We start from the raw sequence: 14,773 nt of genomic DNA on the forward strand, positions 1-14,773 counted from the left end.
AAACAACAACTGATGATGAATAGTAATCAAACCCAAATTATTCAAAAGTGTTCATATTAGTATTAACGTTGCATTTTCTTTGTGTGTGTAGTAGTACTTTGATCAATGTTTGTTCTTCTCATTTAGATTTTATTGCCATGAATAAAAATGCAGCGCATCATCAGCCGTATCCTTCAGGGTGAGCTGAATTCTTCCAGGAAAGACTGCAAGTCAATGAAATGGCCTCCAAAGTGACAAAAACACAAGTGTGTGGCTGGGGGGATGGTGGGGGGGGTGGGGGCGATACAGTCACATGCACAACAGAATGTCAAGGAATATCTCCCCCCTGCGTCTCTCTCTCTCTCTCTCTCTCTCTCTCTCTCTCGATTCCATCCCTCCTCATCCTCCTCCTTCAGTGCACCGCTCTTCTCTCCCCCTCCTGTTCCTCTTTTTCATCTCAACAACTAGAACTATTCGTGCATTTAATTTTTAATGATATGCGTACAGCTATCTCTCTCTCTCTCTCTCTCTCTCTGTCTTCCTCTTCCCCTCCCTCTACCTCTGTCTCTTTCTCTATTTTTTTGCTCCTCTCTTCGCCACCTGTTAGTTAGTCTCCCTGTCCTCGCCGCACTGGAATCCCCTCTTTTTTTATGAGGAGTTTTGCACTTACACTATCAGTGGGGTAAGTCATCATTTACATTCTTTCATTTTTAAATCTAAACAGGTTGGATATGTCAGTTTTGTGATCTTAATGTATGCTTTTTCCTCATGAAAAATAACTATGCTCTTGTTTTGAAATGTTTCCAATTTATCGTCTTGGCTGTGTCTATTTTTCTTGGCTGTCTCTAAAACTAATGCAGCAAAAAAAAAAAAAAAGAACTAGGCAGAACGGATGAGTCCTGTATCATTTTCACACATCAAGCAGGTGCAACATGTGACTTCTTACCTGCTCCTTCACTTTTTCCTCCACACCTTCAGACACAAACCGACACATGAGAGAGGCACACTCACACACATTGAAGTTTACTCATCTACAGATGTCTGAAAATAACTTGGCTCTAATTGACAAGAGCTCACTGTCACTGCACTTTGCTATAAATGATGTGCTGACTGTCAAGCCCTAATGAGTAGCTACAGTGTGCAGCAACTGTACTATACCATCTGCCTGTCGGCTAGCAGCTTGTTATTTAAAGGTGAACGGAGACCGCCACAGGGGCCCCATTGTATGCAGGACACAAGAGAAGAAGACCAGGACCATCCAGGAGGGAGGGAAGGGGAGAGAGATCTTCTCTACCTACAGGTGGAATAATGATGTCTGAGAAAGACTCAAGGAGCAGTAATGACAAGAAAAAGGGGAGGGGGGGACGAGAAGAAGAGGTGGGTTAGCCTATAAAGGTGGAAAGGAGGGGGTTTGAGGAGGGGGCGTCCATGCTGTGATGTGACTCTGATTTAAAGTGAAGGAGCTGAAAAAAGAGGAGGAGGAGGGGAGGATGAATATTACACAAAGATATTCCTCCCAGCTGGGAGCTTCATCCCTGCTTGCTCCAAAGCTCTAAACCTATGCAACTAATGTATACATGCAGGCAAAGCATATCATTCTGTACTGTACGTGGTTACGTAACTGACAGCTACAGGGCGACTGTATAGTGTATGTACCTCCTCTGGACAAGTTGGACCGTAGAAATTATGCAAAGTTGTCCTGCCATGTGCTCCAAGGCTAAGAGTCGTGCACAAGCTTTAACACGAGGAAATCTGCAAAGTGTGAGGTGAAAGCTGCACCTCATTATTGTGTGAGCGTGCGTTGTCACTTGTCAGCAACAAGCGGATGATGAAAAGAGAAGATGAGAGAGAGATTCCAGCTGGCAGCATGAGGGCGATCAATCATGATCTCTCTGTGAGCTTCTGCTTCCCTGCGAGCTGCAAGCCTCCGGGCCTCCAGGCTGTATGTGCACGGCTGCTGCTGGTGGGGCTGGGTGTTGCTTGTAGTTCTCAAGCTTATGGCCACATCTGCCGGGACTGGGAGGCGACTGACTGTGCACATTATATCAGCAGATGTGCGCTTGCAAGCCTGCGAATGCTGATGTGTGTGGAGAGATGAATTAAAGATCTAAAGGCTGTGTATCTGTCAATGTGTTGTGTGTATGAGGGATTATATATTCTTCATAAGAACAATCGTTTGTATCGACTCACAAAGTTCATTCATCTTTTAATCAATCCTAGCCACATTTAAATTCATCAGAGTTTCATTAACTTGTGCCTTGTTATCTTCCATTAACCTTTAGATTATTTCCCCCTGATGGGGACCTGGCTGTTGTTTTATTGTAATTCCAGACCAAACTAGATTACAGCACAGTTGCTGTGATAATCATTCATTATTAAAACTGTGGTTTAAAAGTGACTCACAGCATCTCTTCCTCAAGTGTTATCTCCTCAAAGCTTAATTGGCTGGTGATGAACTTTGACCGCCTCAGAAGTCATTAAATTTGCTATTGTAGTCCTCAGTGATGCAGTCGCTTCAAAAGGCAAGATGTCCATCATGTTCTAAGCCTGAGCTAGTGGTCTGTCAGAGTCCTTTCAGTTGTATGAGTAGAGGAAGTTTGCTGGCTGGCAGGCTGTAGCGTGTTTCAGAAGTTTGTTTCATCTGCAGCCAACAGAAAGCTGGATGAGCTGTGGTGTGTACTGCCCACTGTTGTGCTCACAGCGGTGAGGCTGGAACGCACAAGACAAATGACCCTCGCTGCCTGTAATTCTGCTGAAGGTCAACAGTCAGAGGCAGTGATTCCAGAGACACCTACTGCCATGGCATCATTGGCCATACTGATTTTATCCTGATGACTGGATCGTTTATTAATCTGTTTACTTGTTTATAACATACACATGTGATGGAAAATTTAAATTTCGAAAACATTGTATGAGGTTTTTATTTTCATTAAGGATTATTTTAACATTTACAACACAGGAAGCTCAATAACATTGCAACAGCGGGTTTGTATGAAGCTACAACTGGCAAATCTTAACCTAGCTTACCTTTACATAGCTTATTGTATCCAGATTATCATATTTTATTTTAGCTTAATTTTACCGTACTGAAACTTTCTATAGTTTAACTTGACTTTTTGTTTTAGTCTTTTTTTGTCCTGGTTAATTTATCTTAATTTAGCTGATTTTAGCTTAACTTAATAGTTTCAGTAGTTTCAGTCTGAGTTGTTTATCTGTTAGCTTTAGCTGAACTCTTTTAGCTTATCTTAGGTATTTTTTTCACTTAGCTTGTCTTATGCTAGCCTGCCTTACAGTTGTTCATCTTCTCTGAGCTCATCTTAACTTAGCCTACCTTTTTTCATCTTATTTTACAGTAGTTTGTGTTTATGTTAATCCAGTGGGCTCTATACACGGCAGGGGGTGGCGTATTTCCGGTGGAAAATAAGACCGATTCTCAACTTCCACCTAACGATACGTGCTAGGCCAAAACGGAATCTAAACCCTCCTAATGCTGCCTTAATTTGTCCTGTTCGTTTTTTTTTTTGTTTGTTTGTTTTGATTGTTGTTTGTGTTTACCATCATCGCTTGGCATCCAAACATGCTAAAATGATGTTTCAAAAACAGGTTAAAAGCACTTCTGGACATCGTTGCTGCGTGCTACAATGTACATCTTCAGCTAAATTTAACTCAGACTTGAGTTAAATTTGACAGTCAGCTCAGGTAACTCATGCAAACAGCGAGTAAACTGCAACGATTTTGCCATCATACCCCATTCTCTTCTCCCAACTGGAAGTGTGGGAGCCGTCTAATGCCAAATGCAGAAGCGGTTTGTGCATAGAGCCCATTTATCTTAATCTAGCGTATCTTATTTTGCCTTATTTAAGTAGTTTGTCCGTTAGCTTATCTCTGAACATTTTAGCTCATCTTAAAGTGGCTCCGTTTATTTGGTCTTAGTTTATCTCAAATTCTAGCTTTTATAAACAAACCTGACAGTGGTTTGTCGTAGGAAATCCTAACTTAGCTTAGCTTTTGAGCTTTATTTAGCTTTATTTATCTTACTTTATTTAAACCTTTAAGAAGCATATCTTACAGTGGTTTATCTTATGTATACTTAGCTATTTTTAGCTTGTATGAAAGTAGCTTCGCTTATCTAAATTTTTATAAATTAGCTTGTCTTAATTTAGCATTTTTATCTTAGTTTATTTTTTGTAAGCTTATCTTGCTTTGCTCTTTTAGCTTACCTTTTAAGTGGTTCAGTTTATGTTATCTTAGTTTATTTTACTGTATTTTAGCTAACTTATCACCTAGCTTATCTTATGTAATCTTTGTTTACAGTAGTTCATCTTAACATAGCTTATCTTAAATGATCTTTTATTAGCTTATAACTGTAGTTTAGCTCAACTCCTCAAAGTTGTTAGTTTCATTAGTTTCAGTACTTAAGCAGGTTCAATCCAAGTAGTTTATCCTATTAGCTTAACTTTTTACTTTATTTTAGAGGGGTTGATGTTGTTTGAGTTTATTTTAACTTTATTTTAGAAGTGTATCTTACGGTTGTTTGTAAACTTATGTTAGCTCATCTTATGGAAGTTTAGCTTTTTATCTCAGCCTCTTAGCTTAGTTTACTTATCGTAGCTTATTTTATATCATGCTAGTTTGGCTTAGCTCTTTTAGCTTATCTTACAGTGGTTCAGTTTATGTTATCTTTACTTTCTATCACTTAGCTTATCTTATGCTAGCTTGATTTACTGTACTTCATCTTAACTTGATCTATTTAAGCCTATTTTATAGATGTTTAGCTTCTGTTAATTCAACTTGTCTGAATAGCTTGTGATATTATTATAGCTTATCTTAGTAGTTTCTGTTGTTTGGTACTTTAAAAGTTTTAGTCTTAGGAGTTTAACTTATGTTAATTTATTTAATCTCAGCTTATCTTATTTAGATTTTCTTTTATAAATTGATCTTATGTGAGCTTATTGTTACTCAGCTTTTCTTTTATTTAAACTTATCTTTTAGTAGTTCAGTTTATGCTATCTCAGCTAATCTTAACTAAGCTTAGCTTTTTTAAGCTTAGTTTAATAAAGCTAAGAGTACCTTATTTTTTTTAAGCCTCTGTTACAGTGTTTCTGTTTCTGTTAACTTACTTTATTTAACTGATCTTACAGTGGTTGTATCCTATGGCAGCGCATCCTTATTAAGCTTAGCTCTTTTAGCTTATCCTTTAGTTGTTCAGTTTATGTTATCTCATCTTCATGTTGCACAGCTTATGTTAGCTTAGCTTGATGAATAATCATATGTTGACTAAATTTTGAGGTGTATCTCAAAAAGATACACAGTAGGCTATACATATTTATCTTCTAAATGTCATCACTGAGCACTGAGCTCCTTGTTTAATATGTAAAACACTGTAAAAACAGTGTGGTATTGTGAGATGTCAAATTGCCAGTCTTGTCTGATTTTCTGATTTCTTACTTAAATCTCCTTCCTCAAGTCAACCAAAAAAGCCAGCATGTCAACTCTTTTAAACTATTTCTACAACCTCCCTCTCTGAGTCATTTTGATTTTCCAAACTTCACAGACATTCACCTCCCAGACAACACAAAGAAAGTGCAAATATTCGCAGTGCAAATATTCACTTCTCAGTTTCAATCGATGACTGCAGAGAGAGCAGAAGGTAGTCCGAGGGGGGATTTGTTCAGTATTGAGGACAGAACGCCCCCTCAAGGCCAGCTGTCTTTAGAAAAACAAAAGCTGTGAGATATTTGTAATCCACCTCCCTCGTTTTTATTTCAGGAAGAGAGCAGACACATCAGCCTTGTGGTCAGCTCCACTCCCTGCTACCACAACTTTATATAATCACCAGGACTCTTCACTGCTTCCGAGTGTGCTGAAGAGCCTGTGAAGACTTCATCCTGTAATTACTTGTCTGTCTGTGAAGGATTGTTAAGTACTTTAGATAACACGTGTGCCTTGTTGGCTTACACGCTACAATTTTATCAGGAATGATTACGATTCGAGGGAGACCCCTATTGTCTGATATCCTTTATCCTTCCCAGTAGGCCTTATTTTATCCAGCTGTATTCAATTGAAATGCAAATTGGAGGACATCCTCTGCTGTATTTTGTCAGCTTATGAGTAATGTCTTTCCTTTAAAGAGCTCTAATTATGTTCAAGGAGGCTTCATCTTGAGATAAATGTTTTCTAACAAGTTCTGCTTCTAATGTAGCAAATGAGAAACTTCTGTTTTGTCGATGTTACCTTGGAGATGGCCAGATATAGGAAAATACCTTATTTATCTACAAACACCTGGCTAAGCCAGCCTTGCTTCGCTTGAAAAGGCAGAGGGAAAATGGAGAAAAACAGCCCCATATCTATGGATCAATGTCTTAACTTTGGCTCCAGCTGAATAGATTCAATTTTTCCACTGAATTCCTTAAAAGTTATATAATTCTACTTTGCTAACTCTCCTTCATTCTTTCCTCCTGTTCTGTAGCCCCATGACTGTGCGAAAAGGAAAACCTTTAGCCATCTCCATCCAGGAGAACATGGCCATCGACGTGTGTCCAGGCCCTATCCGCCCAATCCGTCAAATCTCCGCCTACTTCCCTCGCCTTTCGCCTACTTCCTCCTTCTCCGAGCCCCTATCACCAAATCAGATGGCAGCTCCCACTTCGCTCAGCCCTGGCGCGACAGGTCAAGGTGGAGGTGCAGGAGGGGGAGGAGGAGGGAGCAGCAGCCTGCTGTCACCGCTGTTACCAGGGGCTGCTGGTGGAGGGGGGTCACTGTCAGCCATGAGCAGTGTGGACACCTCCATCGAGATCGACAGCTGTGACAGCGATGATAGCAGTGAGTCACCTGGAAATAATGATGTGGTTTCACTAAAGCTGCCTGAGACAGAGAAGAAATTAACTCAACACAGGTGTGACTTCAGGGAGAGAGGTCTAAAATATGTCTAAGAAGTTACAGTCGGAGGTTCACCTGACTCTATTTCTACTCATTTTTTCTGTGTACATCAACATAGGGCCTCTGAAGCACGGCTTATGTCCTATTTTAAGGCAAGCATTCATATATAAAATAGACCGCCTACAACAGCTTAGTTTGTCACTTACCAACTTTGACAGCTCCACCAGAACTACCTAAAATAATACACACACTTGCCCCTCTTTTTTGTTTCAAACATTATCACTACTTATTTGACTGAGGAGAAACCAGTTAAATGGCTCACAATGAATCTTACGATATATCAGGCATTGAAGGTTGCACTGCTTGGCCTTGAAAATAAAGGCGCGCTGGTCAGCTGCGTTTGAAGTAGTCTTCGAAATGGGACAGACTTTGATGTGTCACTGCATTGTAATTAAATTATAACATATGCCAGTCATTAATGCAGAGTCCTAAAGTCAGCAACCAAGGTCAAAACTGTAGCTTCATCTTCATGCAGGTATGGCAGCCTCACTCTTCTATTAGTTCATTTCCACCAAGTGGTCCGATTCAGTTTGGTACGGCGCGACACATGGTATTTGTGTTTCCATTATGAAAAGTTGGAAAGGGTCCCAAATAACTGACCCATCCTAAAAAGATAGAGCTACGTCTACGTTATGCACTGATGTTGATGTCTGCCCTATGAGTGGTTGAAAGCGGAGAAAAACAGACTTGTGTCTGCTTAAGTTAGGGATATTTGGACAAGATTGCCCTGTGGTTTAATAGGTCGTTTGTGAACGAGCTGGTTAAAGAGCCGACTCTTTTACATGAACGATAAGAGCTGGATCCTATTCTTGAGATGTTTTACATCATTATTACTATTATTATTGATATTTTTATATATATTGTCTGTCTCTGTGTGTTTTGTGATTGATTAGTAGGGATGATCTTTTCTCCACACTGCTCTACCACAAACACCACGCATTAAGGACTCATGCTTCACGGTGTAACATTAATGTCAGATGTGTCATAGCTAAGCCAATAAGCAAAATTCTTCTGACCCGCAAGGTGGTTTTGGGAGACATTATATTTTGAAAAAGTAATGACATGATATTTTCATCAATTCAAAAAAAGCTGAGCATGATTGGAATAAAAAACAGCACATATATGGTAGGTAAAACCCGAATGATGAGCCGTTTGGAAGCCGAAAGAGACAACTCTTTCAGTGAGCTGAGCCAAATCACTAAAAGAGGCGCAATTCCCATCACTACTGTGGCTGCTAAATCCGTTTGCAAAACTTTGGGGTGTATTTTAAAACGAGATCAATGTACCCCAGCTGTCTCACTTAATCTAGTTCAATTCTAACACCTGTTAAACATTTATTTTTAGTTTTAATTTGACAAATTCTTGGTACAGCTCTCATCTTCTATATTATATAAACTGTTCAGATACGTTCACTTCATGAAGCCTTAACAGAAAATTAACTTTGGTATTTAACCAAATAGAAATCACACTAATTTACAAAGCCTTCTTTATTAAATCTGTGATAAATATCAGTGGACTTTCTTCTATAAAGCTGTGTTAATCAGACATAATGGGACTATTTCGACAGCTATAAAACATAATCCATTATCCTTAGATGCCTTGTCATCTTAGATATTATTTAACTGTGTGGTTGATTTGCTGAAATTTAAGGTCTTAATTTTCCTTTCTAAATTAAGAAATGTTCTCAATAAAACAATTAGAATTACTTTTATTAAAAAAGGAACAAGCACATAGATTTTATCATGCAAGTGTAAATATTAATGCTTATTTAAGTCAGCTTGACACAGAAATTAAACCAGTATGAAGTGTTTTTATAGTGCAATGAACCTAAAAATTGTATTGTTACTTTAGTGTTTTTACTTGCATCTATGTTATTATACAAATAATAATGAATACCATTTTTAAGACAGTTAAGGCCAATTATATCTCTACTTTTACAAACACTAGTAATAAAGGTTGCATTGTAGTATTGTGTCTATTTTTCAGTTTTCATGGCAGGTTCTTTCATGTTTACCTCATTTTTATAATTTCTAGTCATTTGAAATTAAGTACACTGAGGAAGGTGGATGACCACATGTTGACCCCTGGCTGCCGTTTGGCCATCACTAGCCTAGCTTCATCTTGTGGCTTTATCAACTTACCTTTACAGCTCAGAACATTTCTTAAGATTGTTTTTTTTAGGGGCCTTTTCGTGCCTTTTTAGATAGAGGACAGTGGATAGACTTGGAAACGGGGGAGAGAGTGGGTAGAGACATGCGGCAAAGGGCTACAGGCCGGATTCAAACCCGGACCGCCCGCGTACATGGTGCGTGCCTTAAACCACTCGACCATCTGTGCACCCAGCTCAGAACATTTCTGTAAACTTATTCCATCAGCTGGGGATCTGTACTGACCAGGATAAACATCGACAAGATGTAATTATAGAAATGAGAGCACTTTTCACCTGAAATAGAGCCGTGTACTGCTTAAGCCCAACAACTTTTTGTTACCAGTACAAACTCTCTTCAACTCAGCGGCTGAAATGAGAATGAGAATCACACCGCCTGTGACGTCACATGCGTACCCTCTAACATCCACCCACCAAGCAAGGGTTCAAGTGTCTGTGGAAACTAACAATTTTGAAGTGTACCATATTGAACTGTACTCAATCAAACTGGACCACCAGGTGGAAACGCAGCTTTTGTTTCCAGCACAAATAGCTGAGGGGTTAACTACTGCCTTCTGCACGTAGACTGGCGGGTGGTCCCAGTTGCTAATCTTACCCAGTTTAGCTGGTTTAATCAGTATCTATCACTCGCAACGATGATGGCTGCTGAGATTCTTAGCATAATAGTAGAAATTAAAAGTCTCCATTGCATTAACAGAATAAGGTTATGACAGCTATCACTGCCAGATTTGAAACAGCTCTAGCTAGCTAGCTTAACCTATGCAGCATGAGTGGGTACATAATGGTCTTGTTGGTTTCAAGTGTAGATTTGTTTGAAAAGAAAACTCTATTATAGAGCACTAAAAATATATTTTTTTTGATAGATTTTACTCCTATCTCCATCCAGATGCTCTAGTTAGCAAGTGTGCATTTTAGCTTAGCATAGATATTAGAAAAGGAAATGTGGAACATCCAGCTCCTTATATTGTTAGTTAACTTTAAAGTTAATTTATTTTTCATTGATTTAAAGAAGAAAGCAGGTTTTTTTTTTAATTATTATTTTACAGTAGGCTATAGTGGTATACTTATTTGTTTGGCAAGTTCATCTGCTGTATCATTGGTTAGGGTTAGCATGTAAAGCCAGGTGATATTTTGTTCAGCTGTTACCCCTTCATCGATAACTGCTCACTGTTTAACTAAATCTTTACAGAGATAAGTTATTAATGTCTATGTAGGCAAGGCTAGACAGACCGTAGATTAGTGACTTCATGCCATCTTTCTCTGTACAAAGTAATAAAGCCATCAGCCGGAGCAATTATATTAACTGGAACATTTTAATCAACTGTCTTCCAGCATCTTTGGGGACGTTACAGTTTGACCTGCTGTATGAGAGAGCCACCAGCTCCCTGCACTGCACAGTCCTGAGAGCAAAGGTAAATACAGTCCTCTGAAAACTCATTTAGAGCAGCTGCTGTGTCTTGTACTGATAAAAAGTCAATTCTACTGAGACCAGGTTTACTTTTTACTTTGTATTTCTGCTCAAAAAGGCCTTTATTGTTTCACACATCCATCTGGAAAACCTTCGATATACAGCGTTTGGGAAAGGGCAGAGCCTTTGAAAAAAAAACTCGGAGGGTGATTGGATGAACGTTCTGTCAGTCACATCTTTACAGGCCAGTCAGAGCAACAAAACACGTGATGTCACCGCTACAAAGGTGCGTGTGCGCAGCTACCGATGAATAAACTCCATATAGAACTGCATAATGTGAACCATGGCGACTATAGACATGTCAGTACACGAATTTTGTCGTTTTTGAAGAGAAAATAATTCACTGCTGTTCTTTGTTCTTTTAATGAAGAAAAATCGTCAGGTTCTGATAAAACTGGCGCTTTAGCAGCATCCACATTAATGTCTTCCGCCATATCTGCACTGGTTTCTTGTTGCCACTTGCTTGCATCACAACTCCGCCACGCCCAAAAGCATGCCCTTCATCACTGATTGGTCCTGTCTCTTTCTAACCGGGCCAAACGATGCAGACGGGAGCTTTACATGATGGATTTACCAGTGAGAAACACAGAAACAGGCAAATCCATCTGCTTTGCAAAGTTAGTTAATTCATGCTTACTATCTCATTTTGTCGTTGCTCTGATTGGCTTGTAATCAATGTGACAAACACAACGTTTGGCAAATCATCTTCCTGCCCTTCCCAAACTCTTTGTATAAGCAGTTTCACAGTTGAATGTGAATGTAACCATGACACGGATATATGCCAAAGACTGTTTGGTGTGTCAGGTGACAGTGTCATTGTACTATCTAACTCTACATTAGGCATATCATTCAACACTTCAAAAACAAGCATGTTAAGCTGAGCTAACAGCGTTTTAACAGCTTACTGTGATACAGACAAGAAACACCTATACTTGTACTTATTTTAATAACTATTTAGTTAGGTGGCCTTTAGAGCTGTAAAACATGTATTAAAGCATTTTGCATGCAGAGCCAGAGAAATGTCAAACTGGGAATTTCTTCTACTGATTTTCCTTAAATATATAATTTTTAATTTTCTCTCCAATTTTTTAATAATAAAAATTTGATTTGTTATAAGGCCATTTCTAGAGGCTTCTAAGCAAGGTTATGATAGTGTTGATTTTTCATTAGTTTTTATTTTTATTTCGCTTTCACTTTCTGGGTTTTAATTCAGTTCAGTTTATGTTAGTTTTTGCTGCTGGTTTGATAGTTTAGTTTAGTTTTGATTTTTCAAAAATGCTTTGTTTAAGTTTATTTTTTATTAGTTTTAGTGTTTGTTTTTTTGGATACATGTCCGGGCTGAGTGAATATCATACATTTTTAAACATAAACATATTCAAACAAGCTACTCTTCACTTATCATTTTATTGATTTAAAGATTATGTTTGAATACAACTCCAGACATAAAACTACCACTGTGTGAAATCTTAACCAATCAAATCAGGCCATTTTACACTCCCCAAACTTGGGTGTAGGTGCCAGTCATTATGGTTGTGTCAAAGACTAAAACTAAGGATATTTTTTTCTCTATATTTTTTATTTTATTTTAGTTAGTTTTGTAAGTGAACTATAAAGTTTTAGTTTTCTTTTTTTGGTTTGGCTTAATTTTTATTTGTCCAGTTAATTAAAATGATTTTCACATTTTATTTATAGTTATATTGTTAGTTTTGGTTAACGTTGCTTCTAAGCGTGTTTTTGACTTCAGCTTGTGTGGCAGCAGAATTTCAACCTAATCTCACTCAGATTCTCACAAGGTTTAAAATGCTTAGTGCAGCAACATCATTCCTGGCAGATTTATTTTACATGCAAAAACTGAGGAGTGGTGACACGATTAAAACCCCTTCCACTCCCATCAGAGCCTGCAGGTGGATGCTATGGTATAGTTTAATCAAAGCACTGGTATTATGATAGAGCAGAGGGTTGGAAATCTTGCAGCTTAAAGAGATCGTCAGATTAGGAGGATGCACTGATAGATGATTGTAAGAATCATGCATTTTTGGTGTCTGCCTTAACTAGCTGGCAGGCATTGATTCATTTCTTGTTACTTTCATTGAACAGTAGATAAAAGTGATGTAATGGCACCAGCTACCTCTCTGGGGGAAAAAAACGCCTGCTGTTGTCACAGGTCAAAGAGACCTGCATGCTGGGAATGACTGTGACAGCATCAATATTAAAAATTAATTGGTCCTGTCGTATACTTGTTGATGCTGCAGGGAAATTTAATAGAGAAACTGAGAGCTTTAGTTATAAATTCAGCCTGTAATCCAGCAGAAACAGAGCATTTCACTGATTTAATAGGGAGAAATGATTGCAGAGGACTGAAGCTGTCTTGATATTTTAGTTTCTGCAGAACATTTGCACTGTTGTTGCTCACTGGTCAACTATGTGTCAAATTCAAAGCCCCCCTCCTCCTTCTGTCTGTAGCTCTGTAGGTTAGATTTAATTTGTAACTGAACCCTTTACCTCTGACACAGATAATGGTTTCACAATTCATTACTGGTGTTGACATTTGTGCCCCCCCACCCCAAATCTTCATGTTTCTGTCTTTATTAGGGACTGAAGCCGATGGATTTTAACGGTTTGGCTGATCCCTACGTCAAGCTACACCTGCTTCCTGGAGCCTGCAAGGTCTTCTTTTATTATCAGAACACTGTCTTCTTTGCTTGTGAAAAACCCCCCACTGTTTTATAACATGTTAATCAGAACTTTGTGTCCTGTAATAATTTTTGAGACACATTATGAGGATGTAAGAGCAGGCCAGTATATCTGTTTCAAGTAGAGTTAAATTTATCCCTGCTGAGGTTGTTTGCAGTCAACAGCTGTAAGAAAAGGCTTTTAGCTTAATGGTTGGTCCTTTTTTGCTTTGATTTACAGGCCAATAAACTGAAAACCAAGACAGTGCGCAACACGCTGAACCCTGTGTGGAACGAGACGCTCACCTACTGTGGAATCACAGAGGAGGACATGTACCGCAAAACACTCCGGTAAATGTTCAATTTAGAAGCTTTCTTTCTATTTCTGACTTTCTGGTCTATCTTGCCCATCAGAAAGCTGCTGTTACAAAGGATTTCTTATCGTCTATCTCAGTCTCAGAGTGTTTTAGCTCTCAGTTTGAAGGCCTTTATCTCCCTCTGGTTTTAGCCTGTCCTGGCTCTTCTATCACTGCTGATCCTCCTCTGTCACCTCACCTTATCCCCCTGTGTCCTCCACATCACCTTTATCCACTAGGATCAGGAAAGATCTCCCTGCTCTCCTCCTGAATCATCCCTTCTCTCTTTGTCTTTCTGTCTGTCCTCCCCCCTGCCTTCCTCTCTCTCTCCAAGTTGCAGTGACAGATTGAGGTCGCACTAAGCACCGTGGGGTGTTTTAATTTCATTGACCCACTCCAGAGGTGACGAAAGCTGCGAATTGTCACTGCCTGTGACTAAAAGTTCGCCGTGGAACACATGGGAGAGGGATTTAAATAGGATCCATGGTCGATCTCCCGAGGGAAATTAGACAAACTGGCCCTACAACCGGCCTGCGACATGGCGTTTATTTAGCAGAGACGTTTAAAGATCAAGGGACGAGTTTGACCTACTGAAACATGTAAACATGTTGACATCTCTCAATGAAGTGCAATTAACATCAAACTGTCTTTCACGTACGCATCAGTCTTAATATTGATTTATTTAAGGGGGATTAACTGCAACTGCAGGGGGACATATTTCATCCTTTTAAGACAAGTTTATATTGTTCTCAGACGTCCCCAAAACACACCTGTGGAGTTTTTTGCTGAGAAAACACTCTAGTATAGGATTTTGCATGTCTAAAAACCCCTCTATTTCAGCCCTTCTCAGAACAAACCGTTTCTGTGTCTGTGGCTTTAAATGTTTATGAGCTGTCTGACTCCGCACCTGACCACACCCCTCTCAGGAAATAGATTTGGCACTCCTGATGTTACAACTTTACAGATGCTTTTATTAAAAGTTAAAGACCTAAGTGGGATTTGAACCATCAATCACCCATACCTAAATCAGCATGGTAACCCACTGAGCTATCCAGCATCCCAGCTGGCTAGTGAGAGGAAGATCAGGAGAGGAGGGCAGAACTTTCTTTCAAGAGGGGAGGGTCAACCGAATCTGGGAGGCGGGGCTAACTCCCCAAATGACATCATGAGGGGACAATCTGAGAATGGCTTT

At 39.2% G+C, this 14,773-nt stretch overlaps 1 protein-coding gene across 1 annotated transcript in view; it reads left to right on the plus strand.

Moving 5' to 3' along the window:
• The first annotated feature begins 452 nt into the window (after nucleotides 1-452).
• LOC121528720 (double C2-like domain-containing protein alpha) overlaps nucleotides 453-14,773 on the plus strand; it is a 49,324-nt gene continuing 35,003 nt past the window's right edge. The window contains exons 1-5 of the mRNA XM_041816284.1: nucleotides 453-661; nucleotides 6,449-6,801; nucleotides 10,418-10,497; nucleotides 13,146-13,220; nucleotides 13,467-13,576. Of these exons, the coding sequence (XP_041672218.1) occupies nucleotides 630-661; nucleotides 6,449-6,801; nucleotides 10,418-10,497; nucleotides 13,146-13,220; nucleotides 13,467-13,576 (650 nt within the window). The 5' untranslated portion in view covers nucleotides 453-629. The remainder of the gene's footprint in view (nucleotides 662-6,448; nucleotides 6,802-10,417; nucleotides 10,498-13,145; nucleotides 13,221-13,466; nucleotides 13,577-14,773) is intronic.

The sequence above is a fragment of the Cheilinus undulatus genome, linkage group 20, assembly GCF_018320785.1.
Source record: "Cheilinus undulatus linkage group 20, ASM1832078v1, whole genome shotgun sequence".
NCBI lineage: Eukaryota > Metazoa > Chordata > Actinopteri > Labriformes > Labridae > Cheilinus > Cheilinus undulatus.